This window comes from Hippocampus comes, unplaced genomic scaffold (assembly GCF_001891065.2).
Source record: "Hippocampus comes isolate QL1 unplaced genomic scaffold, H_comes_QL1_v1.1 scaffold13, whole genome shotgun sequence".
NCBI lineage: Eukaryota > Metazoa > Chordata > Actinopteri > Syngnathiformes > Syngnathidae > Hippocampus > Hippocampus comes.
Window position 1 is genome coordinate 985,909 of NW_017805532.1, and position 27,896 is coordinate 1,013,804.

General features: G+C 40.9%; 4 protein-coding genes and 1 long non-coding RNA gene across 7 annotated transcripts in view; 3 read left to right on the forward strand and 2 right to left on the reverse strand.

Annotated features, from left to right (window-relative positions):
• The window catches only part of stpg2 (sperm-tail PG-rich repeat containing 2), a 39,172-nt gene extending 28,674 nt beyond the window's left edge, over positions 1-10,498 (reverse strand). The window contains exons 1-7 of the mRNA XM_019877998.1: positions 10,344-10,498; positions 10,164-10,267; positions 9,095-9,259; positions 8,137-8,310; positions 5,676-5,785; positions 5,474-5,585; positions 1,510-1,608 (exon numbers count right to left, since the gene is read on the reverse strand). Coding sequence (XP_019733557.1) covers positions 1,510-1,608; positions 5,474-5,585; positions 5,676-5,785; positions 8,137-8,310; positions 9,095-9,259; positions 10,164-10,267; positions 10,344-10,452 — 873 coding nt within the window. The 5' untranslated portion in view covers positions 10,453-10,498. The remainder of the gene's footprint in view (positions 1-1,509; positions 1,609-5,473; positions 5,586-5,675; positions 5,786-8,136; positions 8,311-9,094; positions 9,260-10,163; positions 10,268-10,343) is intronic.
• A 982-nt stretch (positions 10,499-11,480) lies between these two features.
• Positions 11,481-13,992, forward strand: bri3bp (bri3 binding protein). Its single transcript, XM_019878021.1, has 3 exons — positions 11,481-11,746; positions 12,598-12,700; positions 12,841-13,992. The coding sequence occupies exons 1-3, from the start codon at positions 11,570-11,572 to the stop codon at positions 13,251-13,253; spliced, it is 693 nt and encodes a 230-aa protein (XP_019733580.1). The 5' UTR covers positions 11,481-11,569; the 3' UTR covers positions 13,254-13,992.
• Positions 13,993-14,064: 72 nt separating this feature from the next.
• LOC109520658 (uncharacterized) lies at positions 14,065-16,555 on the forward strand. Its single transcript, XR_002169214.1, has 3 exons — positions 14,065-15,785; positions 15,912-16,486; positions 16,525-16,555. It is a non-coding gene; the product is annotated as an uncharacterized LOC109520658 (long non-coding RNA).
• A 63-nt stretch (positions 16,556-16,618) lies between these two features.
• On the reverse strand, positions 16,619-21,972 carry wdr31 (WD repeat domain 31). The gene is made up of 10 exons (XM_019878019.1): positions 21,706-21,972; positions 20,988-21,050; positions 20,346-20,478; positions 20,192-20,266; positions 19,944-20,088; positions 19,471-19,571; positions 19,326-19,393; positions 18,490-18,631; positions 17,391-17,559; positions 16,619-17,144 (listed from the first exon to the last, which is right to left on the reverse strand). The coding sequence occupies exons 2-10, from the start codon at positions 21,032-21,034 to the stop codon at positions 16,960-16,962; spliced, it is 1,065 nt and encodes a 354-aa protein (XP_019733578.1). The 5' UTR covers positions 21,035-21,050; positions 21,706-21,972; the 3' UTR covers positions 16,619-16,959.
• LOC109520652 (serotransferrin-like) lies at positions 19,315-27,728 on the forward strand. Of its 3 annotated transcripts, none has more exons than XM_019878016.1 (18): positions 19,315-19,384; positions 22,551-22,667; positions 23,289-23,440; positions 23,727-23,829; positions 23,964-24,155; positions 24,223-24,352; positions 24,638-24,693; positions 24,912-25,075; positions 25,214-25,367; positions 25,429-25,589; positions 25,873-25,969; positions 26,043-26,063; positions 26,215-26,379; positions 26,726-26,876; positions 26,992-27,059; positions 27,127-27,308; positions 27,396-27,588; positions 27,654-27,728. In XM_019878016.1, the coding sequence occupies exons 2-18, from the start codon at positions 22,604-22,606 to the stop codon at positions 27,698-27,700; spliced, it is 2,100 nt and encodes a 699-aa protein (XP_019733575.1). In that variant the 5' UTR covers positions 19,315-19,384; positions 22,551-22,603; the 3' UTR covers positions 27,701-27,728. The 3 variants fall into 3 exon arrangements, with proteins under 3 accessions (XP_019733575.1, XP_019733573.1, XP_019733574.1); XM_019878014.1 differs by lacking the exon at positions 19,315-19,384 and adding an exon at positions 22,228-22,309; XM_019878015.1 differs by lacking the exon at positions 19,315-19,384 and adding an exon at positions 22,233-22,309 and having other exon boundaries at positions 23,292-23,440.
• The last annotated feature ends 168 nt before the right edge of the window (positions 27,729-27,896 follow it).

The window sequence follows — 27,896 nt, forward strand, 5'->3', positions numbered from 1 at the left end:
CTGCCCTCACTCACCCACCCACACACACACACACACACACACACACACACACACACACACACACACACACACACTTGCGCACAGCATGTGGTCAGGGAAATTAGGTCGGAAACTCTGCCTTCCATAGATGCACAATTGCGCTTTTGTGCCAGTGATGGCAAACGGTGAAAATTTGATGACAACCCAATCAGCAGAAATTGACCTTATTCTCCTTTTCCACTGTATGGCATCTACTCGTCACCAACATTGGAATTTATACAGACCCAGTGTCTCCTTGTCAATGGAAATGTTGTTCTTTGCCCTGACTTGCTGTTCCTGTTCTTGACATGTGGGCGCTGTAGTATTATTAGACTCCACAGTCTCCACTTTGCTGCGGCATCCCTTCATCTTCTCTTACATAAAATCTCTAAATACAGGATTTTAGAGCAATGAATTTTTGTTTGGCAGTCATTCAAATAAGCACTTGAATGTGCGTTTCAAAACCCGCCTGCTTTTGAACGTGCTAATAAACTCATGTTCACCTCATCTCTGAGAATCGCACTGAAAAAAGGAGCTCAGCGTCAGGATCTGGGACACGTACGGAACAGCGTTCTCCTATGAGAAGTCGCTAATTGACTGCATTTATCTCCCAGATTATATCCGGGAAATATTTTCAGTGTTGGCACTATGCGGAGTAATGTCCCTAAATGCATCCAAATGGATCCTAATTTGCTTATCTGGGCCAATGGAATCAATAGTTTGTTTTCATCCTACGGGCACAATGAAGCCATATTGTGTGTCATCCTGTTGGAATTGTACCAGTCAAATACTAAGTGACAAAGTGAAATGAATGCACTGTGCTACTTAATGGGACGACTCCGGTGTGGGCTGCCATCGCAGCAAAATCTATCTTTGTTTATGAAGAGCACATGTTGTACTACATGGTATGACACTTTATGATTATCCGTCAAGTGCATACTGTACATTCTATGTGGCAAAGCAAGGCAAAATTAAATAAAATTTCCTACTTCCTACTTCACTTGGATTAAAGTTCCTCATCCGCTTGCTGTTCTTGTTCCTGATTTGCTATTCCCGTTCCATGTCTTAATGTTCCAGTGTCTAACCTGTTCTTATTTTCTATCTCCATTTCTGTGTTGTTTTTACTTTCCCCGATTTTCTTATCCTGTTCTTAAATCGCTCTTCCTGCTTTCTGACATGTCTTCCTTTACTTGACTATTTGTTAATTGTTCCAGTCTTGTTCTGGCATTCCCTGACTTGCTGCTCCTGCTTTCTGTTCTGCTGTTTGTGCTTCTTCAGAGCCTGGTTTGTTATTTTAACCTGTCTGCGAAAAATATTGGCCTATCACAGTGACCTATGGGACAGTTACGATTGAGCTCAATGAGTAGCCAGGCAAACATGTGATATGACAAGAATACGAGCAATTATGTCGATTCAACATTGCTGCCTCTGCTAGTCAATATTGTATTGTAAAACTGGCAAAGTGGCGGGTGAGTGGTGTTTGCATTGTACCTCAGTCTGAGAAAGAAAGGCAGCGGTGACCTGCTGCTTTTTGTCACAGAGCCTCTCAAACTGTCCTGTGATGTCATAGTGGCCAGGACCAGGAATGCCCTGTACAAAGACGAGTTAAGACAAATTAAAGCTGCAAGCAGGGATGAACGGGTCCTCGCACCCCCTTTTTTTTTAATGGCCAATCTTCCAAATGATTATCAGTTTGACAGTACAGGCAAAAAATGCTTGATATAATATTATTATTGCCCATCTCTAATGGCCAATCTTCCAAATGATTACCAGTTAGACAGTACAGGCACAAAATGCTTGATATAATATTATTATTGCCCATCTCTCTGGACAGTGCCTCCCAACTTTTATATATAGTCGAGGCACACATTACAAAGTGTATTGAAAAAAATCCGATGATGTCATCTAAATGTACGTACTCGTGAAACCTGGACCTCACAGGAATTGAAGAAAGACTTGCTTCAACACCTTTGCCATTAGTGGAAGAGCATTTAATTGTTCTGCCTATCACTATACATTGCTGGCATAGATAGATGAGCAAAGATGGTTTATTAATAAAAAACATTATTTGTGGTAAATAAATTAAAAAAAAAAATCATCACAGGAAACTAATATGTCATGTCACAGTGGTTGAGTATCACTGGTTGAGTGTGACTGCTTCTGATTGGGGCTCATTTGTTAAATTTTTCATGTGTCCTGTTATGAGACGTCCACCCAATTTTGGGCTAATCGGTGAAAATGGTGTCAGGGGTAATTTGTTTCCTATCATTGCAGGGGGTGCTGTTGAGTGAGTGTCAGAGGAGTCCTGTTGTGTACCCCTAAAGCAGGGGTGTCAGACTCATTTATGGCCCGGGCCACATTTTAATTATTGTTTCACTTGGAGGGCTGTTATGACTGAAACCATATAAAGAATTCAAGAATAACTGTTGATTCAACTATTTTTAAGCTACTATCATGAGGGGTTTGGTAACAAGAAAATGTTTTGAATATATATCTGATTTATTACATATGAGAATGTAAAATGTTGGTAGACATTTTAGAAAGGATCATGGAAGTTGACATGTTTGAGCTGCTTTCGCGGGCCACATAAAATGATGTGGCGGGCCAGATCTGGCCCCCAGGCCTTGAGTTTGACACTAGTGCCCTAAAGGTACAAATTGTACATTTTCAAGCTTGCAAAAATTCTGGGCAAGTTGAGACCCCGCAAAAAGGCCATTCATTCATTGTTTGTTCTGCAATTTTCACAGTCAAAATGAGAGTGGACAACAACCATGGCACATCCAAAAGGATTATTTTTTTCCATAAAAAAAAATGACAGAAACCGGACATAAAATGGGCTGGATATTCGTGAGTTTCGGCAAAAATCTTGGGCAAGATCAATTTTCATTCAGGACTTCACTGCGCGTGTGCATGTGTGCGTGCTTGCCGTGAACAAGGTTGTTATTGTCTGAGTATAATACTTCCCATGTACAAGAGAAAAAGCCATTTTCTAGCCCGACACTCACACAGGGCAGGGGACACTTCTTTTGATGGCTTTATGTGCAACACCTTTTGTTGCTCATGCTTTTACGATTGACAAAAATCCAGGGGCTGTGTTCGCACCCCGCAGTCCTCGGCAAAAAGAAAAAAAAAATTGTTATTAAGGGAAGTGTGCGAAACAACATGGTGTGTGGCAAAGTGATAAATATATTTATAAAAATATATATAATCCTGAAACCAAACAAAACAACTCAAGGCTGACTATTTTTAACAGAAGCTCTGCATTTGAAACTGACAATGTGAAGTTGGCAAGTCAATTTCGAGACAATGTCTGCTGACAGCTGCATGCAGTGATGCATTATGGGATGTGTGACACTAAGCGTGTCGAAATGAAGTCTGTATTTGTGTAAGTACTGAAACTGCCTTTCTTTATGTGTATTTGGACATAAAACTTCAGTGGTTCCTTGGCTTACAAGTTGAATTCATTCCCTCACTATGCTCAAAATTCAAAACTAGGACAGTTTGATACCTTTTTTTTTTGCAGACCGGTACCAGTTTGAATATTCACTGTTTAAACACTCATTGGCACTGAGTACCGATATCGAATTCTTAAAATTAGTTTTCATGATATACTTCCCCTTGTAAAATAGTCACCCAAGTTACATTTCGATACTGTGTTGTAATTTTATTTATTTATTTTTTTAGTAATCATATTAGTCGCAATAGTGTGAATCAGGAGTGTTGCCCCTCTATTGCACCAATTTTCAAGGGGTTTTAAATGTCACATGATAATGTGGAAAATGATAATGATGGTGATAACGACGATTCTCATAATCATCATCATCATCATCATAATGATGATGTTCACAATGAACAGAAGGTTTGGGTTCTATTTCAGTTGGACGTTGCAACAGAGCGACGTGCACATTTCAAAGTGCAGCATGTCCGAAAGATGATTTAATGAGCTTCAGTGGGACAGCTAAGGTAGAAAGGTGTTTTGTCCTGTGTGTCCCCACTGTGACTAATGACCCATCTGCTTTACGGGTGCGTACGTTAACATAGTCCTGTGCTGTGAGCTCCTAATGATGATGGATGGAAGCACAAGCATCACAGCGGGGAGGTCCAAATATACCATGGTAGCGTGCGTGTGGAAGGGCAAATTCTCAAAGTCACAGGTAGGTCCACTAATATTTAAACGTGCTAAATTATGTTTTTAATGTTGGTGGAAAAGGTGGAAGGACAGAGAAAGAGGCATTAAGTGTTTGACAGAAGGAAGATGTTTCACTTCCTTGCACACGCGTGCGCGCACACACACACACACACACACACACACACACACACACACACACACACACGCCAAGTCGAATGCAGCGTACTCTCTCCATTCTAAAGGGTGAGGGAGGAGAGGGGTGCTCAGCACGCTGTGGTTCACACACAGGTGAGTAACTCCTCCACAACAACATCAACGTGTTTTGAGAGTGGGGCTTAAAGATGGCACTCTACTGCCCCCTTACGGCACCAAACAGCAGTCAAATTTGAGTGAAAAAAAACAATATTTCATAAAGTCGACTGAATGCTTGGTTATTCGGTAAAAAGGCTAATGTCGTGACCAATGAGTACATCTGCAAATCCAGTAATGACAAATTGCATTATTTTGTCACACTTGCCATGTTATGATCACGTTCCGTTTAACTAGAACATAATGATTTAAAAAAAGCACACACACACACACACAAATTATGGTAGGAAATGGTATATTTGTGCAAATTGTTTTTTTTTTTCATTTTGGCCATGTAAGGAAGTTGATAAAATTCATTACTTCAGTAATTTTACTTCAATGTTTCTAATTATAAAATGGCTAAGCACTTGTGAAAAAAGGGTCAAGACACACTTTATGAAGATACATAAATCATTGTTATCATGATTATGATTATTATTTTATGTACTCAAATAAATTACTTTGTTCATCCATAAAAGTGTGAGGTATATATTTGCAATTTTTATTGTATAATATTCATGACTATATCAGGACTTGAATGAAAATGTATGCCTTTGTAAAAATCATGAAAACGCTTCCAACATTTTATTAAAATTTTATCTAAATGAATTACAGAAATTACATGTAAAAATACAAATGATAATGTTTTCGGGGTGTCATATCACCAGCTTCTTAAAATAATCGCCTCAGTCATATTAAAAAAGAAAAAAAAAAGCATTTGCCTTAAACATCACATCAAAATGCTACAATATTTCTTGTTGCTAGTGACAAGACTACTTCCTGGTTCAAGCAGGATGTGGAGGTGGGCCATACCATTTTGATTGGGAGGGGTAACCGTTTCCATAGTAACCGATAGTGACCCAAAATATTTCATCCAAATCCAATTACCGGTAATTGCGTATATAATGCATGTATTACTCTCGGTAGCCCCTTTGATAACAAATCATGTCATGTAATTGTCATCAAAGATGGGCTTACCTTCTTGTGTTCCAGTTGAGTCAACAATTGGTGGTATCGAGGAATGACAAGTTCCGCCCTGACCCTCTGCTCTTTTCGCATGTTCACATTTTCGTAGTGCGTTTCAGGAACACTGATGTGGACATTTGAGAAAAGAAGAAGCACGAATCGAAAGCCACTTAAAAAAAATGTATCTATCGTAGAGTGGGCAGGTAATGCTCACATCTCAGGGTAGTAGTGGCCCGGCCCTGGACCTTCATCCTTGGTCACCTGGTCTCTCCTGGCTGTCATGTTGCCAAAGTATATGCCTTTGTATTTTTGGGTCTTCGCAGCCTGGAGACAAAGGAACCAAAAAAAAAGGCATTCCAAAAATGTGGTGAGGGTAAAAGAATGACAGAAGGAGGAAGAGATAATGACAAGGTGAATGGATGGTTCAAAAAATATAATGGACTAATTTCGTGTTTTAACTGCGTTGTCTTGTGGATTTGAAGGTGAATGAGAAGTGAAGTACAGAAAAATGTCTCAAAGTATGTCAGCATTCTTCCTCACTTCCATGATATTTTGTGGCCTTCACTCCTCTGCCTTAGCTTTACAACATTTCAATACTGAACACTTAACTCAGGCTTCACTGAAAAAAAGAAGAAAAAAAAAGCACAAAAATCACTGAATTGTTGAGGAGTACATTTCCTCACTTCCACTTGAAGAGTAGACTGGTACTCGACGGTTGAGTTAAATAAACAGGCTTATCTGCTGTCCTGTGTAAAGACATTTGTGCTGTCATGGCACAAATAAATGCTAATGGTTCATGTATTTTACGGTGGGAGAGGCCCATGGACTTCATCGTGAAGGCAAAACCATTAAATCGTTTTCATTTGACCTAAAATGAGCTCACACTATGAAACAATTACACCATCCAAATTCAAAATTTTAGAATTGAAGTCTAACTTAAATGTTTTGCATTGTACTCTCTTCAATTGAGTGCACAAACATTAGTGAAGCAAATAGGATAAGACTGAAGTTGACTTGGTGAAATATTTATCTGGATTGACTTCAATTCATGTTCTTAACTCCAATGTGAAATCTCTGATCATGTGTGGGAAAAAAAAGGGAGGGCGGGGGGCGCGCAAATAAAAGTTGGAAATCAAAGCATCTCAACCTCTGCAGTCTCTTTTGATAAGTTTTCCGTGACCTGGCTGTCCGGCCCTGTTCACTCATACACATCCTGGGAAGAGCAGGAAGAAGAAATAGTAAGTTTGGCTCAAAGGGAAAAACTCCACGGGGTGCCTGTCTCCTGCTCTTCATCTCAACATTGAGCACACAGCAAGATCGTGGGTTCAATCCCTCCACGATCCTGCCAGGCAAACAAAAGATTTCCAGATACAGTAGTTGCGCTTTAAAACTGAAACGAGAACCGCTCGCAGGCGGATGCAAGCAAGCGCCGATGTCGTTGCTGCTAACAAATTGCTTTTTTATGTCTAGCAAAGCTTTTAAAAACAGAACAACAAACACAGCTGATGGCATAGTAGACAATTTTTAAATACTGAAGGGAATGTCCAACATGTATTATTTCAATGAGTTTTTTTTCTCCCATGCTACAAATGCCCAAAACAATTTTTTTTTTGTTTTGTTAGGATTTTGAGCAAAGAATTGCCATCATTAAAAATGGGAGCGAAAAACAAAAGTGTTTCATTTATATTTTTGTTCAGTATATTTTCAAGTTACCGTATATAATTAAGACGTGAGGCGGACTGTGGAACAAAAAAAATCTGGTAGCTCCCTCGACGCTAAACATGGACGCATCCAACATTGTGGCACAACCACTCGCCTCAAGAGTCCAACGGAATGCTAATCATCGACGACGTCCATATGGGACATGAAATCATCGTTCATGCTGTCTAGGGAACTCATTTACAACATTCAAAAAGGACTTCACACGTTGCTGTTTACATGCCGCTGTTTTGTTTGGCAGCAGAGCTCAAATGAGCTCAGCTCTTACGTCTTTGTGAACAGCAGCGTTGATGAACTCCAAATAACTAATCATAGCTATGTCCCTATTGTTTATGACTGGAAAAAAAAACGGATATCAATTTATCTAAGGCAGTTGATGGGCCTGGCAAATAAGTGGTCCACAGCATCTATTGGGGAGGGTGGGGCCACTGTTTGAAGAAACACATTTCTAAAGCGATGCTGAGAACTCTTGGTCCTCGTGGATGCCTGCAGTTGTTGTTTCAAGTGAATATTGTAATGCGACCGCAGGAATAATGACAAACGGCACCCCTTTATTGCACACATGTAAAATGGATGAGCGTCGGTGCGCCGCGGCTTCCAAAGTGGAACTGCCTTCATTAGGCATGGAAATGGTTTGGAGATAAGTCAATAGGGTGTGAAGTGGTGCATGCGTTTGATGTGCCCGCCATGAAATGAACTTCAGCACTGGCCACAGCGCAGGCCGGCCCACAAATAGCAACTGTCCACCGAATACCTAATTCGAAGAATTATTTTTGCTTCTTTTATTTTTGTTTTTTCACTTCTAATTGTGCAGGTTTTATTTGTGGAGCTGCATTCATTAGGCATGTCATTTGATTTGGAGAGATAACCCAACAATGTGGGGAGTGTTGCATGCATTTAATATAAAATATATGAAGTATTAGGGCATTTTGGATTACATGGGAAGCAACACCTACGTTCAAAGGATTGTAGTAGGCTGGGCCCAGGGTTGTGTCTCTGTGCGGAGGCTCCTGTTTGCGGAGTACACCTGAGGAGTCCTCCTCATAGCCACATGCCTGACCCGGGGAAGGAATGGATGGCACATCGTACTGGCTAGCAATGCGCTGCAGCAAACTTTTAGCAGGATGCGCCTGCAAAGAGACATTATGTTACATCACAAATTGTTTTGAGTTTTATATTTTTAATGAATTTGAAAAAAAAAAATGAAAACAATTTGTAGTGAAGAATTTTAAGGTTTGTTTTGTTTTTTTAATCCACTTTGGAATGTGTCTGTCAGAATAATGTAGAAAAAGTCAAGATATGTATGTGTTTTTTTTTCCATATAATCAGCCAATCATGTTTTAATCTTGATGGATTAAAAGCCTTCAAACACTTGAGTGCACTCACAACATCAATTACACTCACCAGGTGAAGAGAGAGAAAAAAAATAAATTTCATAAAATACTGTATGTGTGTAAGGTTCACGTCCTGTGCAAGAGGTTCAATGCTAAAATAATTTGGTTGCTTTTAATGGCAAGTGGTTTATCTTGAACTCTCAGTGACACTGGGGACCATTAAATAAGCTACCAAAGGCAAAATAACGCAGTTAAAATATGGGTGCTTTTGAGGTGGATGTGACTAAAGCAAATGAAGACAAAAGTGATAAAAATTTTTGGACAAATTTTTAAAATGCCTCATTTTACATATTGTGCATTATCATTTCTCACAAATGATTTTAGTTGTCTCTATGGGTCAAATGGGTCCTTTATTGTTTAATATGCAGTTCAGAAAATGAATGGATGGATGGAATTAATAATGAATCGATAATGTACATTATTTATGTTGGATGATGGATAGATTTTCTTATAAAAGCCTTCCGGTTACAAACTACTACATTGACCGTATCATTTTATTAGTTTCCATTACTCAGTTTACCAGACTGCCACCAAGCACAGCAACATTCGCACGAGGTCTCAGCTTGTGGCTGGTGGTGGCAGGCTGCGAGAGAATATCATACGCCCCAGGGCCCGGACCTTCACACGCCAGGTCATCGAAGCGCCTGGAGCGGCTCCGAAGACTGCAGCCGCCATGGACATTTAGCTAAAAAGACAATTGACAATTGTTTAACAACACAGTATTGCAAAATTGCATCTGCAGTTGAGTAAGAAACCAGTGATTGGCAAATACTTTTCAAACAATATTCAATGGAAAACATTACAGAGATAAGATATGTAATGCTCAAACTGATAAAATTGACTATTTTTTATTCAATATTCACTCCTTTTAAATATAATGTCTGTTACACATTCCCAAAAAATCTGGGATCGGCCCCTGTCCTGTTTAACAACACTCAACAAATGTTTGGGCACCGAGCACACGAATTGTTGACACTTTGTAGGTGGAATTTGTTCCCATTATTGCTTGATATTATTATATTATACATTATATTATATACTGTATTAATGTATATCAACTTTGTTTGCTCATCATATTTAGAGCTAATATGCCAAACATTTTCAATGGGAGACAGGTCTGGACTGCTGGCAGGCCAGTCATGTCGGTAGAATTCTTTCCCATTTGCTCCATCTTTGCTTGTGCAAACAGAGCCTTTCGGGGATTCCTTTTACACCCAATCATGACATTCACCTGTTTCCAATTAGGCTGTTCACCTGTGAAATGTACCAAAAAGGTGTTCTTGAGCATTCTTCGTTTGTTGCCTCCTGTCCAACTTTTTGGGAATGTGATACAGGCATCAAAATTAAAATAAGACAAACAACAATTACAATCGGCATTTTGAACAGTAAATATTTTGTCTTTGTAGTGTATTCAAGTTAACACGGGTTGGAAAGGATTTGCAAATGATTGTTTTCTGTTTTTATTTGTTTTACACAATGCTCCAACTTCATTGGAATTGGGTTTTTTTACACGGGAGGGTTAAATTATGATAAACCGGGTAGTTGAGCGGCAGAATATTAATGATACCAAAACGAGGGATCAATCTTACCTTCAAAGGTGAGGTATCATAGTACCCAGGTCCTGGTTCTGTTGCACAGGACTCACTGATCAATGGTAGTCTGCTAGCCAAGGACAAAAATGGAGCATAGCCATCTATGCAACGAGGACAAAAACGTATTTATCAATTTAAATCTGTGTTTTGGTGTTTATGACTTTTAAACAGTCCTACCTGACCCTGTGGAGTGTCTTCTTGAATTTAGGTTGTATGATCCAGGACCGACTGCAGCTGAGGTCTCACTATTTGGCAGGAAGGTGACTCTTGGAGCACGCCCGTACATGTTTAAACCCTCACTACGCTCATTTATTTCACATTAATGAGAGAGCGCTTAATGAGGTCAGCTTTTTTCTGCGTTCTGTCGATATCGTTTCTAGGATACCACTTGAATTCCAGTCAGGCACTCAACTCCGTCGTAGCCAAGATACCACTCGACGCCGTGCCGTGAGCAATCGCAGTCTACCATCTAGTGGTAAGACATTAAAAGGCACACAATTTATGTTGATTATTAGATCGGGTCGATTTCTTTTCTTTGTATGTGTGTGGGGGGTTCTCTGTGGAGATGTTTTACTTAAAATAACCTTGACAATAACAACTCGCCTCTCCATCTTTTACCTATTTACCCTCTCTCTCTCTCTCTCTCTCTCTCTCTCTCTCTCTCTCTCTCTCTCTCTCTCTCTCTCTCTCTCTCTGTATTAAATTATTATCACTCGGCGGCACCTTCAGGAACAAAGGCAGCCAATGGTGTTTATATTGTAATTCCAATTACATACACAATACGAACAATTTTGTACAATAAGGTCGTAGTTTTAAGTGATGTTGTAATCTATATATTTTGTTCAATTTCAAAACGGATCTGCGGACTTGAAGAAACTAATGGACGTGATAGAGTAACGGCCCAGGTAAAGATCGCACCCAAACATTTTATTTTACATTTTTATATATACTGTATATTTTTTAATCCTGGCACCGTGCATGGTTTCATTTCAAAAATTCTATCCGTGCATTAAACTTGCGTCCAATGTGTCTCTCGACAGAGGGCAGCATTGAGTTATGAAATAACTATTTCATGGTGCATTCAAGGAATAAAACCGTTATCGGAATTTGATTATTTCTTATTTAAACTTTGGATCATGCAGTGATTTGTAGGGCAACTCAGTCAATAAATTATACCATAGCGGCTGGAAGTGATTTCTATTGATAAGAATCTGCACTCAGGGTAATTTTCCCGCCCCAAATCCCCGTTGATCGGAATCGAAATTCGTAATCGACGAGGGTAGCCTGAACGCGACCCCTTTGGTCGACGTCTACCGCAAGGTTTCAACGGACGATAGCGGAAGGCTGCATCTTTTTGCCTGCATCTTCAACTCATCCCGTACATTATAACATTTAGGCAGGTCATGAAGGCGACTACGGGTGTATTGCTTTTGTTGGTGCTATCCGCGTGCGTGCTCTCGTTGGCCCAAGCAGCCAGGAGCCGGCCCAGCAGCCAGAACAGCTTCCGAAAGGCGGCCAACGGCTTCTATCAGACGCTGAGCAACGTGTTCGGCGAAGAGAACATCCGAGGCCTTTACAAGGTGAGCGTGTGGGACGTGCCCGGATGTAACGATTGCTCTTCTTGTGTGTGTGATGCTAAAGTGGCTAACGAGGAAATCAAGCTCATTCAGAATGGGGGCGGGCTGTCTCGGGGAGAATGCCATTTTGAAACGCATTAAGGCCGAAATTCACACCCATAATATACATCATATTAAAAACATATACACAAAAGCGTCAGTTAGGGTTGTTGAACAACTAGGCTTGCCTATTTATGAATTATTTCAATGAAATGTAGCTCAAATCATTTGTGACGTCACGCTCTGACGAAGATACCCGAGCATTTGACGCTTCATCCGGTGCGTTTCGTCGCCGAAGCCGTTGAAGCGAATTTTCTCGTCACCAAAAGGCTCGTGAAATGTGTTTTTAACAAGCAAACAAAAACACGCAGTGTGTATTAGGAAGCACAAAACTCCTACTCTGGCATCCCTTCCCTGGCTCCCTCTACATGTTAGTGTTCTTTTTAAGATCCTATTATTTATTTTCAAAATGTTAAATGGCCTCGCCCCACGTTATGTCTCCGAGCTCCTCCGTCCCTAAGCATCTGCCCGGTGCCTCAGGTCTGTGGACCAGACACTGTTAAGAGGGACCGAGAACTGAGCTTAGACTCAGATTGGAAGGGCTTTACATAAAAAGCACGAAAGTTGGTGAGTACTTGCATTTTTTTCGGCCATTCGTTGTTGCTGGGTTCTCTCGAAAATGTTGTGTATGGCAAATTGAAAGTGGTTCAACTATTTTGTTTTCATCTGCCACGATGATTTACAACACTGCTCTAGAGTGAAAAAAGTATTTCTCAAAAATATGTTTTAATACCAATTCCTCTGTTCGTTTCCAGTTCTTCTCCAAAGCAACAGAACGCTTTGTTCATGGCGTGGACTCCTTCCTTGACACGATCTGGAAAATTTGGGTCGATTTCCTCGATGTGATGGGAATTGACTGTAAGTTAAATGTAGTTACTACTTAATACATTTAAAGCAGCGTGGTCGTGAAGTCACTGTTTTACATGAGGAAGTAAGAAATCAAACTTAACTAAAATCCAGGTGCCTATCTGAATTTGTTGCCTTCCTTCAATGTGCAGCATCCAACCTGAGCCACTACTTCAGCCCGGCATCCCTAAGCAGCAACCCAGCACGCGCCCTGCCCCTCATGGCCGGTGCCCTTGCAGCCCTGTGGTTGCTGTCTGTGTTCCTGGGCGGGGTGTTCTACGTCCTGCACATTTTGTTCGGCCGCTTCTTCTGGCTGGCGCGTGTGGTTCTGCTGGCAATGGCCTGCCTTTACGTGCTGCAGAAGTTCGAGGGCGACCCCGAGCGCGCACTGCTACCGCTGTGCGTCATCATGGCACTGTACTTCATGACTGGTCCCGTGGGTGTGTACTGGCGACGCGGCACCAGCTCGCTGGAGGAGAAGATAAATCACTTGGACACTCAGATCCGCCTGCTCAACATCCGGCTGAGTCGGGTCATCGATGGCCTGGAGCGCATGGACGAGTAAAAGCAGCAGCAGCAGCGCCCCCTCCACCGGTATTTAAACGTCCAATCAGAATTTCACCTGCTTGAGTTCATGGCCTATTGTCCTCAAGTATTTCAAGCCTTTGTTTGCATGACGCCCACTACATTTTATGTTTACGACAGTGGCACCTTGAACTAGGTCAAAACCTTTATCGGGTGTACAGGCCAGGTTTAAAGTCACATTTTAACATTTACCTGTCATACGTGTGTAAAAAGAAGTCTCGGTGATTGGTTCTCACATCAGCCTTGTTCACGATTCGAATCTTTGCAATGAATCACCGGAAATACGGTGGATGATTCAGTCGTTTTCGGTTCACTGACTCGAGTTATTGGAAAGACTGTCGACTCTCATTTAATAAAATTGGTAAACTCACTCCAGTTCGTGAAAAGGAAACGAAGATGATTTAGATCTAAGGATGCACCACTCACAATTTTCTGGCGGACTGCTCAAAAGTAGTTCTCTGAATAAAAACTGACAGTTGCTGATTTTTATTTGTTTTCCTCATTCCGTGGAGTGAGATGAGATCAGTGGAGAAGATGGATTCTATTTTAAGGCATCATTTTTGGGCCTCATACCTTGCAGTGTGGAGGTAGCTTTGGTCAGAGTTCTACTCTGATGACCAGTAACGCAGCGATCCCCATGACTACTTGCTAGCCATCTTCTCTAACTAGCACGACACTGAAACACGATGGACAAAGTACTTTACACTGACTTCAGAAATTCTTTTCTCCTCCCCTTGTCAGAAAAGTAATATTTGATGCTGACTGAAGTGAGGTTTGTGAGGAGCGCTGACATCACACATTATCATATCAAAAATCTGACAGACATGGAAGGCAGGTTTTCGCCATGAATTTCCAAATTATATCTTGGAGGTACCACTGTGCTATGTTATTCCACCAACAAAAAAAAAAAACTTCCTCTGTTGTTCTTTATGTTAAATTATCAAGGAATATTTGGACAACACAGGTCAAGAGAAAAAAAGACCCTGTCAAAAAAGTAGTGTTTGTTCTCTCCCTAAATTAGCAAAGTTAAAATGCCCCACCCAAAAAAGTCTGTTCTGAATACTTTAGTCCACACTGTGTGTATGCACATATTTATGTGACTGCATCATTACAGGAATGTCTCCCATCATTGATACACAATATTATTCTCAGGGACTAATTGGACTAAACATTGAGCTTCTTTGTGCTGTGATCAAATAATTCTGTCCATGTTATGATTATTATCGTTTTAAATGAAATGTCAGGTTTGTCTCCCCTGCCCAATCCTAACGATGGACAGTTTTTTGAATTCTCTTGTTGTGGAATGTGGACTCTTGAGACGCCATTTTGGATGCAATGGTTATGCCGCACCAAGTTCAAAGAAGCCACTAATAACATCACAAATCTGTAAGTGTTCTCGACAGGCATATTGCAATTTATAACTGCAAACGTCTCAAATGGCTTTAAATTTTCCAAAATTAATCTGTTTGCATCCATGTTGTCTCAATTAATAGCGATGGATCATACATTCTATTACCACAGAAAAAATGCTCTCTTGCACTAATTACTGTACTTGAGTCAATAATACAGCCTGCTAATTTTTAAGTGATATGAAGGGGAAAGTGTATTTAAAAAAAAAAAATTTTAAAAAAAAGCAATTACATGTGTTTTATTATAGGGTCAGGGCCACTTTTTTTTATACAGCCCTCTGAGGGTCATGCAAAGTTAATGAAATATGATCCACATTTTTGGGCTTTTAAAAATATTTTTATTTGAAGAAATGCATGGCAGACTGCATCTTTTGGCCCAGCCATTTTAGTCATGTTTATATGTGAAAGTGCAAATAAGCTTCATTTCATCGCAGTTGATGGATGGATGTTTTATTACTCACAGCATGTTTTGCTTTGTTTTGTTTTTTTATGAAAATGTTACAAGTCAACTTAGAGAAGTTTGTTATTTAAAAAAAAAATCACTGGTCAAGAAATTCAAGTGGTATTACACTGAAAAGGGGTCAAGTTTACAAAAAAATGGTCCCATGCGTTTGTGGGACTTTACACTGAAAGGAATATGATTAAACACACTCCACGTTTGCAACTACTGCATTAAAAACATTCAAATGCTATTCCTTATTAAAAAATGTCAATACAGCATTTATTTAATGAATGAATCTAACGGTATCCTCACTGTTCCTGTTATTCCATATGCAGCCTTTTTTTGTTACGTGCCAACTTGAATCAGTGTCATTTTTATATTCACATTTCTCAACTTTTTTTTTCTTCTCATTTTGCCGTGTTGTACATGTAGAATAGGCCACGTGGAAAGTTAAAAACTGTGATTTGGTGTGTATGTGTTTGTGAGTTGAAATGCAAACATGTCGCTGGGTAGCAATTGAATATTGGGCTTTTGTGGGTGTGTGTGACCAATGGCGAATAAATTCCATATTTAAATGAATTAAAACCGGAAGTGTGTCCTCAGTTCTTTGAACCAGATCACCGGCACATGGAGGTTATAAGCACTACTTAATAGGCATTAGGTTTATAAGATATCCTTTATTTGTCCCACACTGGGGAAATTTACAGTCTACAGCAGCAAATTTGGGGGGTAGAAAGAAGAAAAACAAAGTGTTTGCAAGCACAAAAATAAAAAAATAAACCATTAGTTTATTTACGGTCAATCAAACAGTATGGTGGCATGTTGAAAACAGTTTTATTTTACATTTTGCAATCATTTCTACTCTATATTTTTCATTCTAATTGTTTTTCTATAAACGTCATTAGTTATTGCATAGTTAGTTCTGCAGCTTTATTTTCAAAATCTGTTCATCTGAAAAAATTGGATGATATTCAAAACAATTCTGCATGTCTACAAAAATATTCTATTTGGCTTCAGTGTGATGACAAGTGCAGAATCCTCCAAAAAGAATCCACGTTTTCAACAATCAGGTCTACCAAACTGGGTCATTGGTAGTGTAGCGGTTCACATAGCTTGATTCAAAGTCTGTGTCTCCATTCACAATTGTCCTGTGATGAACCGGCTCCAATTCCCTGTGACTCTCAAGGGGATAAGCGCTATTCAAAATGAGTGAAGGGTGAATCCTCTTAATTCAATCCCTTTTTGCGCCATAAAATGTCCAAAAAGTTGAAAGTCTTGCAATAAAAAAAAAGTAGAACACAAAATCTATGTGACACATGGTGACTTCCAGGTTGTCAACATGTCAAAATGAATGCTCCGAAGGTAAATCACTGCGCAGGACAAAAGGTTCCATATCCAAGTTGTTTCATTTGAAATACCCCCAAAAATAAAATTTCCTTAATTGTTTTTTTTTTTTTTTTTTTTTTTTTTGTAATTCCACAAAAAGCGCAAATAATTTGTATTTTTGTTGTAATCTCCCCCAAAAATATTTTGTTGGAAAAAAAAAAGAATTTGGAGATGCTTGCGTTTTTGTAGGATGGCAAGGAATGTTAATGCTAACATAATGATGTTACATATTTTCTTTTAAAAGGAAGACTGTGAACTTAAATTTTATAATCCTATTATTCTTGTGTGTTTATCAACTTCCTGTTCCTGTTCCATGGTTATCCTAACACTTCGGTCCTGTGACTGCTCACTGATCTGAAGTGCCACAAGACTTGCTGACATCGCGTGTGATGATGATTTGATGATTTTGTCTGACTTTGGAAGCACATTTACATAGAAAATGGTACCTTTTAGAAGCGGGACAGCACTCTAACGTCAGTATCGGTAGCTGCTCCTGAAGCCGCCCCTGGTGTTTGAAGAAGCTGGACATGATGAATTCCACTGTTGAAGCTGGCGCAGAGCACATTGGAGGCGTCGCTGGGCGCCAATGACACCAGAGGACCGGCGCCGTCGAGCGACAACGTGGCTAAACACACTTGAAGAGAGCAAGAGATGTGAATAAGACGCTAAAAACATAACCTGCGAGTCTAAATGTTATCAGGAGCGCCGGCCTACATTTCCAACAAAATTTTCAATATTTGTTCTATTGAATTGTAGTCATTTATTCCTAATAGGCTATCGTCCATGCACTGTTTCTAGAACATGCGTATGTTAGATTATTATTATTTTCAACACTGAAGGCCCAGCTATGAAATGCACAACCAGCTGAGTTCTGTCATACCTGCTGAGTTCTGGTCCCACACTTTGACAGAGCTGTCATGGGATGATGTGGCCACCAGAGCGGCGCTATTGCCCCCCTGTGGCACAGGCAGGAAGACGCAGCATGCGGTGGTCTGCAGGTGGCCCCGGTACTCTACCACCTTGCAGCCTGGCTGACGCAGATCCCACAGCTGACCACACACACAACATCATGGGAGACTTTTACGAATTGATTCTCTGAAAATTTGGATTTTCATAGTAATATTACCACTTTTTTTCTTGTACCATCTTAACTCCATTAGTAATACACATATTTTTCGTGAATTTATTTTTCCTGAATATGATAACTTTACTGCTGTAACATTAAATTATTACCTAATTTGCTCAATACAAATTTATCCTTGTAATTTTTTCCCCAAGTGATATTGTGTATGTTACAGCTGTAATTTTACTATTTTATTCTCATAATTTCATCTTTATCTGAAAACAATTACGTTTTAATTTCACATGAATGTTGTCATGAAATTAAGACCATTTAAGGAATATTTCAACTTTAGCGTCAGAATAGTATTATTATATTTCCTCGTGATTTTTTTTCTTGTAATATTATATTATTCTTGTAAAATTTAAACTTCTATCTGATATCGCAATGCATATCTCAAAATATTCCCGATGTATTTTTTTAATTACAACAAATATTTCGATTAGATTTTGTGCTGCAAAATAAATTATTGTAAAGTGCTGATATGTTTTCTTTTATTTTCCTAACATTTGAAATTTTTTCCCAAAATTCTGTCTAATATTTCGATTTAGATCCTTAAACTTGGAGAAAAAAAACCACTAAGAAATACTGACTTTAATCTCATGGCATTATCAATTAAAATATATATCTTATTTCTATATTTCAAGATGGAAGTTGAAATATTATCATTTCTTGTAGAGAATACATTTGTAATACCAGAAATACAACTTTAATATGCATTAAATAACCTATAAACATCATCTATAAATATTCAGATGGACACTTTTCATCATACTTAAGTGAATGAGAAGTTTTGGCAGCCATTTTGTTTTGTCCAAAGCAAACCAACACGAATGAGAAGGACGTGACCCAACCTCACCGTGGCCTCGCAGCCTTGGCCACCGAAACCGTTGCTGCTGGACACCAGGTAATTTCCATTGTCAGAAACATCACAGTGGGTCTGGATGTATTGCTTGGCCGGAAATGTGTTGGTCACCTGCCACGCTCGGCTGTCCCACACTCTGTATGCACACACGACAGACATTTGCAAAAATGTCCAAGTGAAAATCTGGTCTATTGATGGTAAAACTTGAAATGGTTTGCAATGTCTTATAAAAACGGTTCATGTAAACTAAGAGTTATATTCTTTTTTTCCCCCTCCAATAACTGAGATTTTTTTAGCCCATATTCGAACTTTAATCTTCCAAAAACTTTTAAAGGGTATTTTTTTTCTCATACAGTAGTATATTGCAACTTTATGCTGAGAAGATGTTTCATTTTCCTTTGTCAAGACAATTTTTCCCCTGTAAATACCAATTTTATTCTCAAACTTGTAGTATTACATATTTTCTCAAAATAAATGTACCGGTCGTGCAACTCTTCTCAAAAAAGTTGAATATTTCGACTCAAAGTATTACAGTTAGCTATTCTTGTGATTCCACTCGACTTTATTCTTTAAGTTTTTTTTACGTTCCCCAATATTGCTTTGTTGTTTAAATGCCTGGTAGCCAACTACAAAGAAATATCAGCCGTTAGGGTTTTGCAATGGATTACGCGTGTCTGTGTCCTTTTTTTCATAGCTGCACAGTAGTGAGAGGGAGAGAAAGTGCTGCACTTTTGCTGGTATGTGGTCGATACAAGTATGTCGTAATCAAACTGAATCTCAAATCTACAGTGGCTGCTTTGAATAGTTGCAGTGGCAAAACCTGTCTGTACCGTATGGTTTTGTCCTCCGACGTTTGGACGACCGACGAGCTGCCTGGCACCCAGCACACGTGAGTCACCTATGCCGCCGTCAGGGGGAGGTTCAAGGTATCGCGTGGCCTTGATGGACTGAACAAAATGAGTGCATTGTTCTCACCAGGTTTCTGGAAATGTTGTGTCTCTGCTCGCATTTTGCAGATTCAATGTCCCACAGGCACATGCAGTTGTCGCGGGAGCCCGTGCACAGTTTCCTCCCATCTACAGAAACATGACAACAACCGTGTCAGTTTTGTGTTCTATGAACACAATCGCTAGGGACAGTACAAAGCCTCTGTCAAATCTTAAATTAGACTAAGATAAAGCGTTGGCATCACTTTGATGTATTTGATGTATTTGATCCATTTTTACCCCCATAGATGGTTAGGTAGATGCAATACTTGTGTGATTCTGTTTTGAATAAAAACCTTTTTGACATTTTTTTTCCCCGACTCAGATATCACAACGTATATTGTTTACTTGTAAATTGGTGATTTTCAACCCATCGCTGTATGGCGACACTATCATCATTTTAAGATTCCTTTTGCTGAGATGGCTGCGTGAGTGCGTGCGTGTGTGTAAGACAGTGAATACCAGGGCTGATTGCAAGCCCGTTGACCACTAACTGGTGCCCGCAAAACTCCTGAATGGGCTCATCCCCCTGGTTCAAGTCCCACATTAGGACAGTCTTGTCCCGAGAGGCGCTGAAGATCCACGTGCTGCCCGGATAACACACCACCTAAGTTCACAACACAAGGTTGAGAGGAGGTTTGTGCGTGTGTGTATGTGATAGGCATTTAAACAAGCGCTTCCAGCCCTCCAATGCACAATATTGATGTTACCTTGGTAACCTCTCTGTTATGACCCTGGAAGGATTGACACATGCGGCCTTGTTTCCAGTCATACACCACCACCGTCTGTAAAACACAGCGATATGTTTTATAAGCCATTGGAAACAAATGTTATTGAATTCAAACTTAAACGTTCGTCGTCTACCTGGTCGGTGCCTCCTGAAACACACAGATCGGCGCTGAGGTTTGTGATGGTGTTGACGGAGCCGTGATGGGCCGGTTCATACTGAACCACCTGGCTGTCTAATGCACCGTCTGCCTTTTCACCCTCTGAGGCCCTGGACGTGGAAGAGGAAAAGTGTGATAGCCATCGAGCCACAAGTTTTTAACTCATTCACTCCCAAAGACGTTTTTAAACGTCTTTTCAGACTTGGTCTAGAATTGTCTGGTACTGAATGAGTTAAAAGTTACTACATAAACTGTAGCATTTGGCTGCTGAATGTGTCTCTTTCGGTGGTGTGGCCTGGTCAGTGACGTTGGCGTCTGGTTGGCCGGTTAGTCTGCTTGAGTTGTGGCCTACAGGAGCTCCGAGTGTTTTGATTTTTTTGTGTGTGTTTGACTTTGTCCTATTCTATGAATAAATGAAAATGCATCAGCAACTCTCAGCTCTACTTGCCGACATGCGAGGGCATTGCCTTCATAACATTTTTCCACTTCACTCGAGCGGTGGCACATCTGAAGCTCAATTGTAACTCATATTTTAGCTCGCAACACAAGGAGCAAAAGCTGAACCAACTTGCCGGTTGGGGCACTCACAACTAAGTGTGTTTAGATATGGACATCTCACCTGTACAGCTCAGACCTCTTGCGAAACTTGCTCTGTAACTTGCCCATTTCTGAATCTCAAATCCTGCGACAACATAACATTGACAAGCATTTTCTTTGGCTTTTTGTTGGAGGTGGGTCTGTGTGACAGTCACCATAGAACAGACAATGGCACTGAGTAGTTCTGGTTATGGATACAAATACACAATAACACAATAAACATGGATTAAAAACAAACAAGCACAGGTCGAGATTTCAGGCAAGCCCTCAGAATTGTGTGGCTGCCCAAAAAATAACTTGAACGAAACCACTCAAATCTTTTCTTTTTAGGAAAGTGCAACTACTGTGTCTTCTTTTTAGGAAATTAATCACAAAACAAGATCAAAGCCAAAACTCTTACACCTCTAAATTGTGAGACAGACGAGCTAACCACTCCCTCCCCATCCTGTCTATAGCATAATTTCTGTATTTTTTAAAAAATAATTTTCTTTTGTCCCTAAAGGTGACATTTGAGTGCTCTGTTGTCAACAGGCAGATCCTACGAGGTTACATCACGCACCAGACACACAGGTGCACATCTTAGCTTCTTAAGCAATTAAATCCTATTACCGTCGCAAGAAACACCGACCGCCTACCAACTGCTATCATTAACAAAATTTAGAAAGAAAGTTAGTATCGTTGTGTGGTGTAACGCCGGGTAGAAGTAGTGGATCGTGTGGTGGTTTTGTGTACGTGTGTACCTGCCAGTCCAGCCAGGAATCTTCCTGATGCGACCGCTAGCCGCCTAGCATGCTAACTAATCTTGAACCCTCACGTTCGGCGCTCTGACGGCGTTAAAACTCGGCCGAGTCTTCATCCGAATACCCCCTGAACGGTTCCCCGCAGGCGCAAGTGACATTTTCGAAACTGAGAGTGAGTGCGTGGCGTGGGATGGATAGTTTTGGACGAGTTATCTTCCTTGGAGACCGAGGAGGAGAGAGCGACGCTTTCTCCGTAGCTAGGCAAAGAATGAGCGGGTCACGTGACCAAAAGCCGGTCGTCAGGACAATGGCTCCGCCTCAAAAATGAGATTAAGTGATTTGTCTGCCGCTCACGAGAATCAAATAAGATAAATATTTGGGGCTGTTGAAATATTGGAATTCAAGTATTGCGTGCAATTATGATAGCTTGCCCTAATTTCCTCTGGCCATCACTAGGACCGCCTTTGCCTCCTTGTTCTTCCGCTACTTGCGGCACCTGAGGTCAATTAGCACTCAGGTGAGCCAAAATAAAAAGGAGTGGTGAGAAATCGGTAATTCTCTCTTCTCCGCTCTTCACATACTGCCACTCAGGACAAGACAGAAAGTAAGTGATGAGGTTTTATTGTTGAAATGTTTGGTTCTTGTTTTTCGGATTTCCCTTCACTCCTTGAAAAAATACTACTGTGAGATTTCTGCAAAGAAATGTATTTTTCTCACTGCTTTTCAAATCCCAAGGTGCCTTCAATTATTGATATTCAGACTCTCAATGAATATATATCGGAGTCCAAAGAGGTAAAAACTGTTTTATGCAGTTTGTACAAACTGTGTGATTAATCTCCCCTCAGCCCCACTCATCCAGCCGAGAGTGGCTATAAAAGGACTGACTGCTGACCTGGAGATGTCCACCATGAAGCATCTCCACTTGTCACATCTGCGCTCGATGTTGCTGCTCAGCTACTTGGGTAAAGGCAGCAATTTAAATATGGCAACATTTATCCATATACCAGTCTGCCATTTGTCTGAGTTTCAATTGGCATACTAGTACATGGACAATCTGGATAGCAAGTGTAGTTGCTGATGAAATGGCTTTAAAGACTCAGACCTCAATGGCTTTCCAATACTATGTGCAATTAACGCTTATTTGTGAAGTAGTGTGCTGCACTTGTAAATACTAGACCCAAATAGTGTGTAAAGTGTTGGAGCCTTTGTCCAACTCGAGGTTCATATTACAAAGAACTGTCATCACTAATGTGCTTGCACTGTTTTCACCACAATGTCCTACTTTTGCTTTGCTGTACTGTATATGCTCAACTGTTTAATTTTTTTTTTTTTTTTTTTTTTTTTTTTGGAATCCACTTAAATCTATAAAACTGAATTTACAATTTGTGTTTAGTATATAAAACAGGAATACTGGTGCTATGACATTGTTTTGTCTCATCTACCAGGGAAGATGACAAAAACTCGGTGGATATTCATGACAATCCTCCAGCTCCTGACAATGTTGTGAGGGAGGACGGAGACACGGTGAGTGACAGGGTGACAGTGCCAAGCCAACACAGTCAACATGGGCGCCCGCTGCGCAGTAGCTGTTGTGCTATCGGCCTCCACCGATCATGTGAGATGGTGCTTAAAGTCGGACAAGGAGCACCAGAAGTGTTTGGCACTGGCCACCAAGGCACCAGTCTTTTCCTGTGTCAAGAAATCGAACACTTTGGAATGTCTCACTGCTATTCACGTGAGATCCCCCCCCCCCCTCCAATGGATATATTGAAGCATGGCGTGGTCATGTTTGAAACAACTGCCAGTCAAAGCTTCTAACTTTGAATCTTGCTTTTTCTAACTGGTCCCATAAAGGGATGGGCGTATAAATGAAGTTGGTTTGCAAGTAGCCTTCGAAAATTAGTCAGAGCTGGTAAAGTTGCTAAATGTTGCAAGGTGGCAACATTGGCTGTGCAGAAAGTTGCTCAGGAGTCAAATGCTACCTTGGAAAGAATTTTTGTCTTCCATTAATCTCTGTGCAGGAGGGTACAGCGGATGCCATCACATTGGATGGAGGAGACATCTACACGGCTGGCCTAGATGATTACAAACTTCAGCCCATAATTGCTGAAGACTATGGTGCCTGTAAGTAAAGTGTAAACAATCAATCAGAGGTTCAAGTCATTGTGTGGGGAATGATGGCACAAAATGTGTCACTTGTTGCTGCAATATGTCGCCATTTTTCAAATGGCAACAAATTTTCCATTCAATGTGATCAGCATCAAGTAGCTGCTACTACGCTGTCGCCGTGGTTAAGAAAGGCTCTGGGTTCGGCATCAGAGACCTGCAAGGGAGGAGATCCTGCCACACTGGCTTGGGAAAATCTGCCGGCTGGAACATTCCGATTGGAACTCTCATCAAGTTGGGTGTGCTGAAGTGGGCAGGCAATGAGAATGAAACTATTGAATCAGGTGAGTGATGTGTAGGATTTTTTTTTTTCCTCAAACATGATTTAACTTCTTTCTCTTTCCCTCTCAGCGGTTGGTAACTTCTTCTCTGAGAGCTGTGTCCCAGGAGCAGGAAAGGGTTCCCAATTGTGTAAAAGCTGCAAGGGAGACTGCTCACGTTCTCACAACGAACCTTTCTATGATTACGGCGGTGCATTCCAGTAAGTACGGTGTTCCCTGATTAAATTTTTTAATTGTTGGTTTGGTGGGTTTTTAGAGTATGCGGGCAAGTTGGTGCTGGGTGGACATGTATTAACAATGTCTCAGATTGTAACATCTCAGACAAAGTGATTATGACCTGGGGTCAAAGTACTGTACATTCTGTCCTGAATAGTCTCAGTAGGGGTGGACAGTAAGAACAGGTGCTAAAAATATTAAAGTGCATGAGATGGTAAAACTTCTCACACTGAATCTGCCTTTTATCCAGTCAAACATTTCTTTACTAGGTGCCTGGTGGAAAATGCTGGAGATGTGGCATTTGTTAAGCATCTAACTGTACCAGGTGAGTCCATTCAATCATATTAAAGCTTAACATCAAGTGTCACATGTCCTTGCGTCAAATTGAGAATTGGTTACCTCGACAATTAGGGTTTTTTTTCTTTTAAACTATGCCATATGGTTATCTGTCATCTTCTGAAGGACAGTGCTACAAATATCTAAATGTGGAGAACCAGAATAACTCAAAGGATCTGCTTAACTGCAACTTTTTTTTTCTTACAGACGGCATGAAGGCAGACTACGAGCTGCTGTGCATGAACAACACCAGAGCACCCATTGACAGCTACAAAGAATGCCACCTGGCCAGGGTACCTGCTCACGCTGTGGTCACCCGCCAAGACTCCAAATTGGCAGATTTGATTTGGAATAGCCTCACCACAGTAGAGGTAGGATGCGCACTTGGATTTAAGATACAATTACATGTGTATTGTGGTTTGAGCCCCCAGGGGCTGCCGCACTCTTCAAGGAAGAAAATGGCAGGAAAAATGTCTTTTTTTTAATTTATTTATTTTTTTATTAAACAGAACTTTGACCTATTCTCCTCTGAGGCATACGCACCTGCCAAGAATTTGATGTTCAAAGACTCCACTGAAAAACTAGTCAGGTTGCCTGCCAACACGACCTCCTTCCTGTATCTTGGTGCCACTTACTTGAGCATTGTGCGCTCCCTGAACAAAGGTAAAAGGAACGTACTGAAGCTCACAATGAACACTAACAATTTTGCATCACTTCCTTTCAGAGGCCACTGCAGCCGGATCAAACGCAATCATGTGGTGTTCCGTGGCCTCGAGTGAGACTCGGAAATGTAACAAATGGAGCGTCAATGGCATGGTGGATGGTGAAAACGTGATTCTGTGCCAGACTGCACCGACTGTGCAAGACTGCATCAAGATGATCCTGGTAAAATAATTGCATGTGTACAAATTAAAGGGTCGGCAAAACCTGCTCAGTAGCTTTTCTAGAAATGTATATCTCACTAGTTTTGCCAATCTCCACAAACTTGGGTGGACATGTCTGTCAAACACACTGTGGAAACTTTCTGAAATGTCAGTTTTGTTTTTTTGCCTCGGTTTTCTTTACAGTACCCTCTACGGTTGGCTCAAAATTGAGTCAGTTCATGCACTCTTAAGTAAAAAGAACCAAGCTAGAAATTGAACAGGAATGCAATTGTTTTTCACTTTAGCACAACGATGCAGATGCAATGGCAGTGGATGGAGGAGAGGTGTACACAGCTGGCTTGTGCGGTTTGGTTCCAGCCATGGTGGAGCAGTACGATGAAGGTATGTAGAATTTTTTTTTTTTTCCTCCCCTGTATTTAAAATAACATTTTCCCCCCCCCCTTTCACTCAACAGCAAAATGCAACCAGTCTGGAGGTACAGTAAATATTTTTTTCTATTTTGCTTCTCATTTTTGATAAGTAATACAGCTGGTGTTGGCCGCAAGACGTTCTCTGTAAACATGGACAAGCATTTGCACCAAAATTGAATTGGTTTTCAAAATCTAACCAAACTTGTACATGTATAGCCTCAGCCTCCTCATATTATGCTGTTGCGGTGGTGAAGAGGGATTCTGGCGTGACCTGGGCTAACCTGATGGGGAAGAGGTCCTGCCACACCGGCTTTGGCAGAACAGCCGGCTGGAACATTCCCATGGGTAAAATCTACAAAGAGACTGGCGACTGTGACTTCAGTAAGTATACTTGTGCAGAATGTAAAATGTGACTGCGTAAATGTAATATTTAGTGATAAAACTGATAAGGGAAACGCGTATTCCAGACCTTATAGCTGGCTCAAACTGTAGTCCTTTGAAAGATAGGCGGTGAACTTGCCAAAAAGTGGCATGGGTGGCCAACAAGCTATAGCTTCAGAGGTAACTTTGTAGACCAGGAATTCATGCTACAACCAGTCTGTGTACAGTAGTTGGTTCAACAGGAAAACTGCACTACATTGTTGCAAAGAATTTTTTTTTCCCTCTTTTCAATGGGTGAATCCAAGAAGTTGCTTAAAATGCATCACAATTTGTCCCGTTTCATCAGCAAAGTTCTTCAAGAGCGGCTGTGCCCCTGGATCTCCAGCCGGCTCACCATTCTGCTCCCAGTGCGCAGGCAGTGACAAAACTGTGGATGATGAAACAAAGTGCAAAGCCAATTCAGAGGAGAAGTACTACGGCTATGCTGGGGCCTTTAGGTAAGATCTTAACAGTGCAGATATTATAACTTGGGGAAGCTGATTTAACCGTCGACCTGGAAAACGCTGCATTACAGGATGCAAACTTTATCTGACTGCATTATCCTCTTTTTAGATGTCTTGTTGAGGGTGCTGGTGAAGTGGCCTTCATTAAACACACAACTGTTGCAGAAAACAGCGACGGTAACATGACACTCCACCCTCCCACCAATCACCAGTACATAGCAATCATATTTCTGCTCCATTGCAGGAAAAGGTCCAGCATGGGCTGCTGGGGTCTTGAGCAGCGACTATGAGCTAATTTGCCCCTCAAAGGGTCCAGTGCCAATAACAGACTTTGAGGCTTGCCACCTGGGAGTTGCCCCAGCAGACGCTGTGGTGACCCGTCCTGAGACCCGCGATGTTGTCGTCTCCATTCTTCAGGAACAGCAGGTAGGAAGTACTCTATTGCCTTGTAAGTACTGCAGAAGGCTAGTGGCACGGCTGATTAATTTCACCCTGTCATTATTTCTCTTCTAGGCTTCCTTTGGTCGAGGCAGCAAAAACTCCCCTTTCAAAATGTTTGAGTCTGCACCTGAGAGGAACCTCCTATTCAAGGATTCCACCCAGTGTCTCCAGGAAGTGCCAAGCGGGTCCAATTATCAAAGCTTCTTGGGACCAGATTACATGGATGCCATGACCTCGCTGAGGCAGTGCACGGACTCAACTCCAGGTTTCTTTGGGGGTGTGGGGGTGCATGCTTGCACCAGAAAATAACTCTCTCGCTCTTTCTTCCAGAGTTGGAGAAACTGTGTTCTTCACACACCTGCCAGCAGACAAACTAGAAATCTCAAAATAAAATGTTTCCCCTCATGCCACATTGTCAGTGTTTGTTAACCCCAATGGGAAAAAAAAAGAAATTTACTGTTTTGGTACAACTTGTTTTTTCTAACATGCACCTCATTTATCAAGTTTTACAAATCCTTGTAGACTGTTGCTCTGAATCGTTTCAATTTTATTTCTCCACCCCCTCCCTCACCA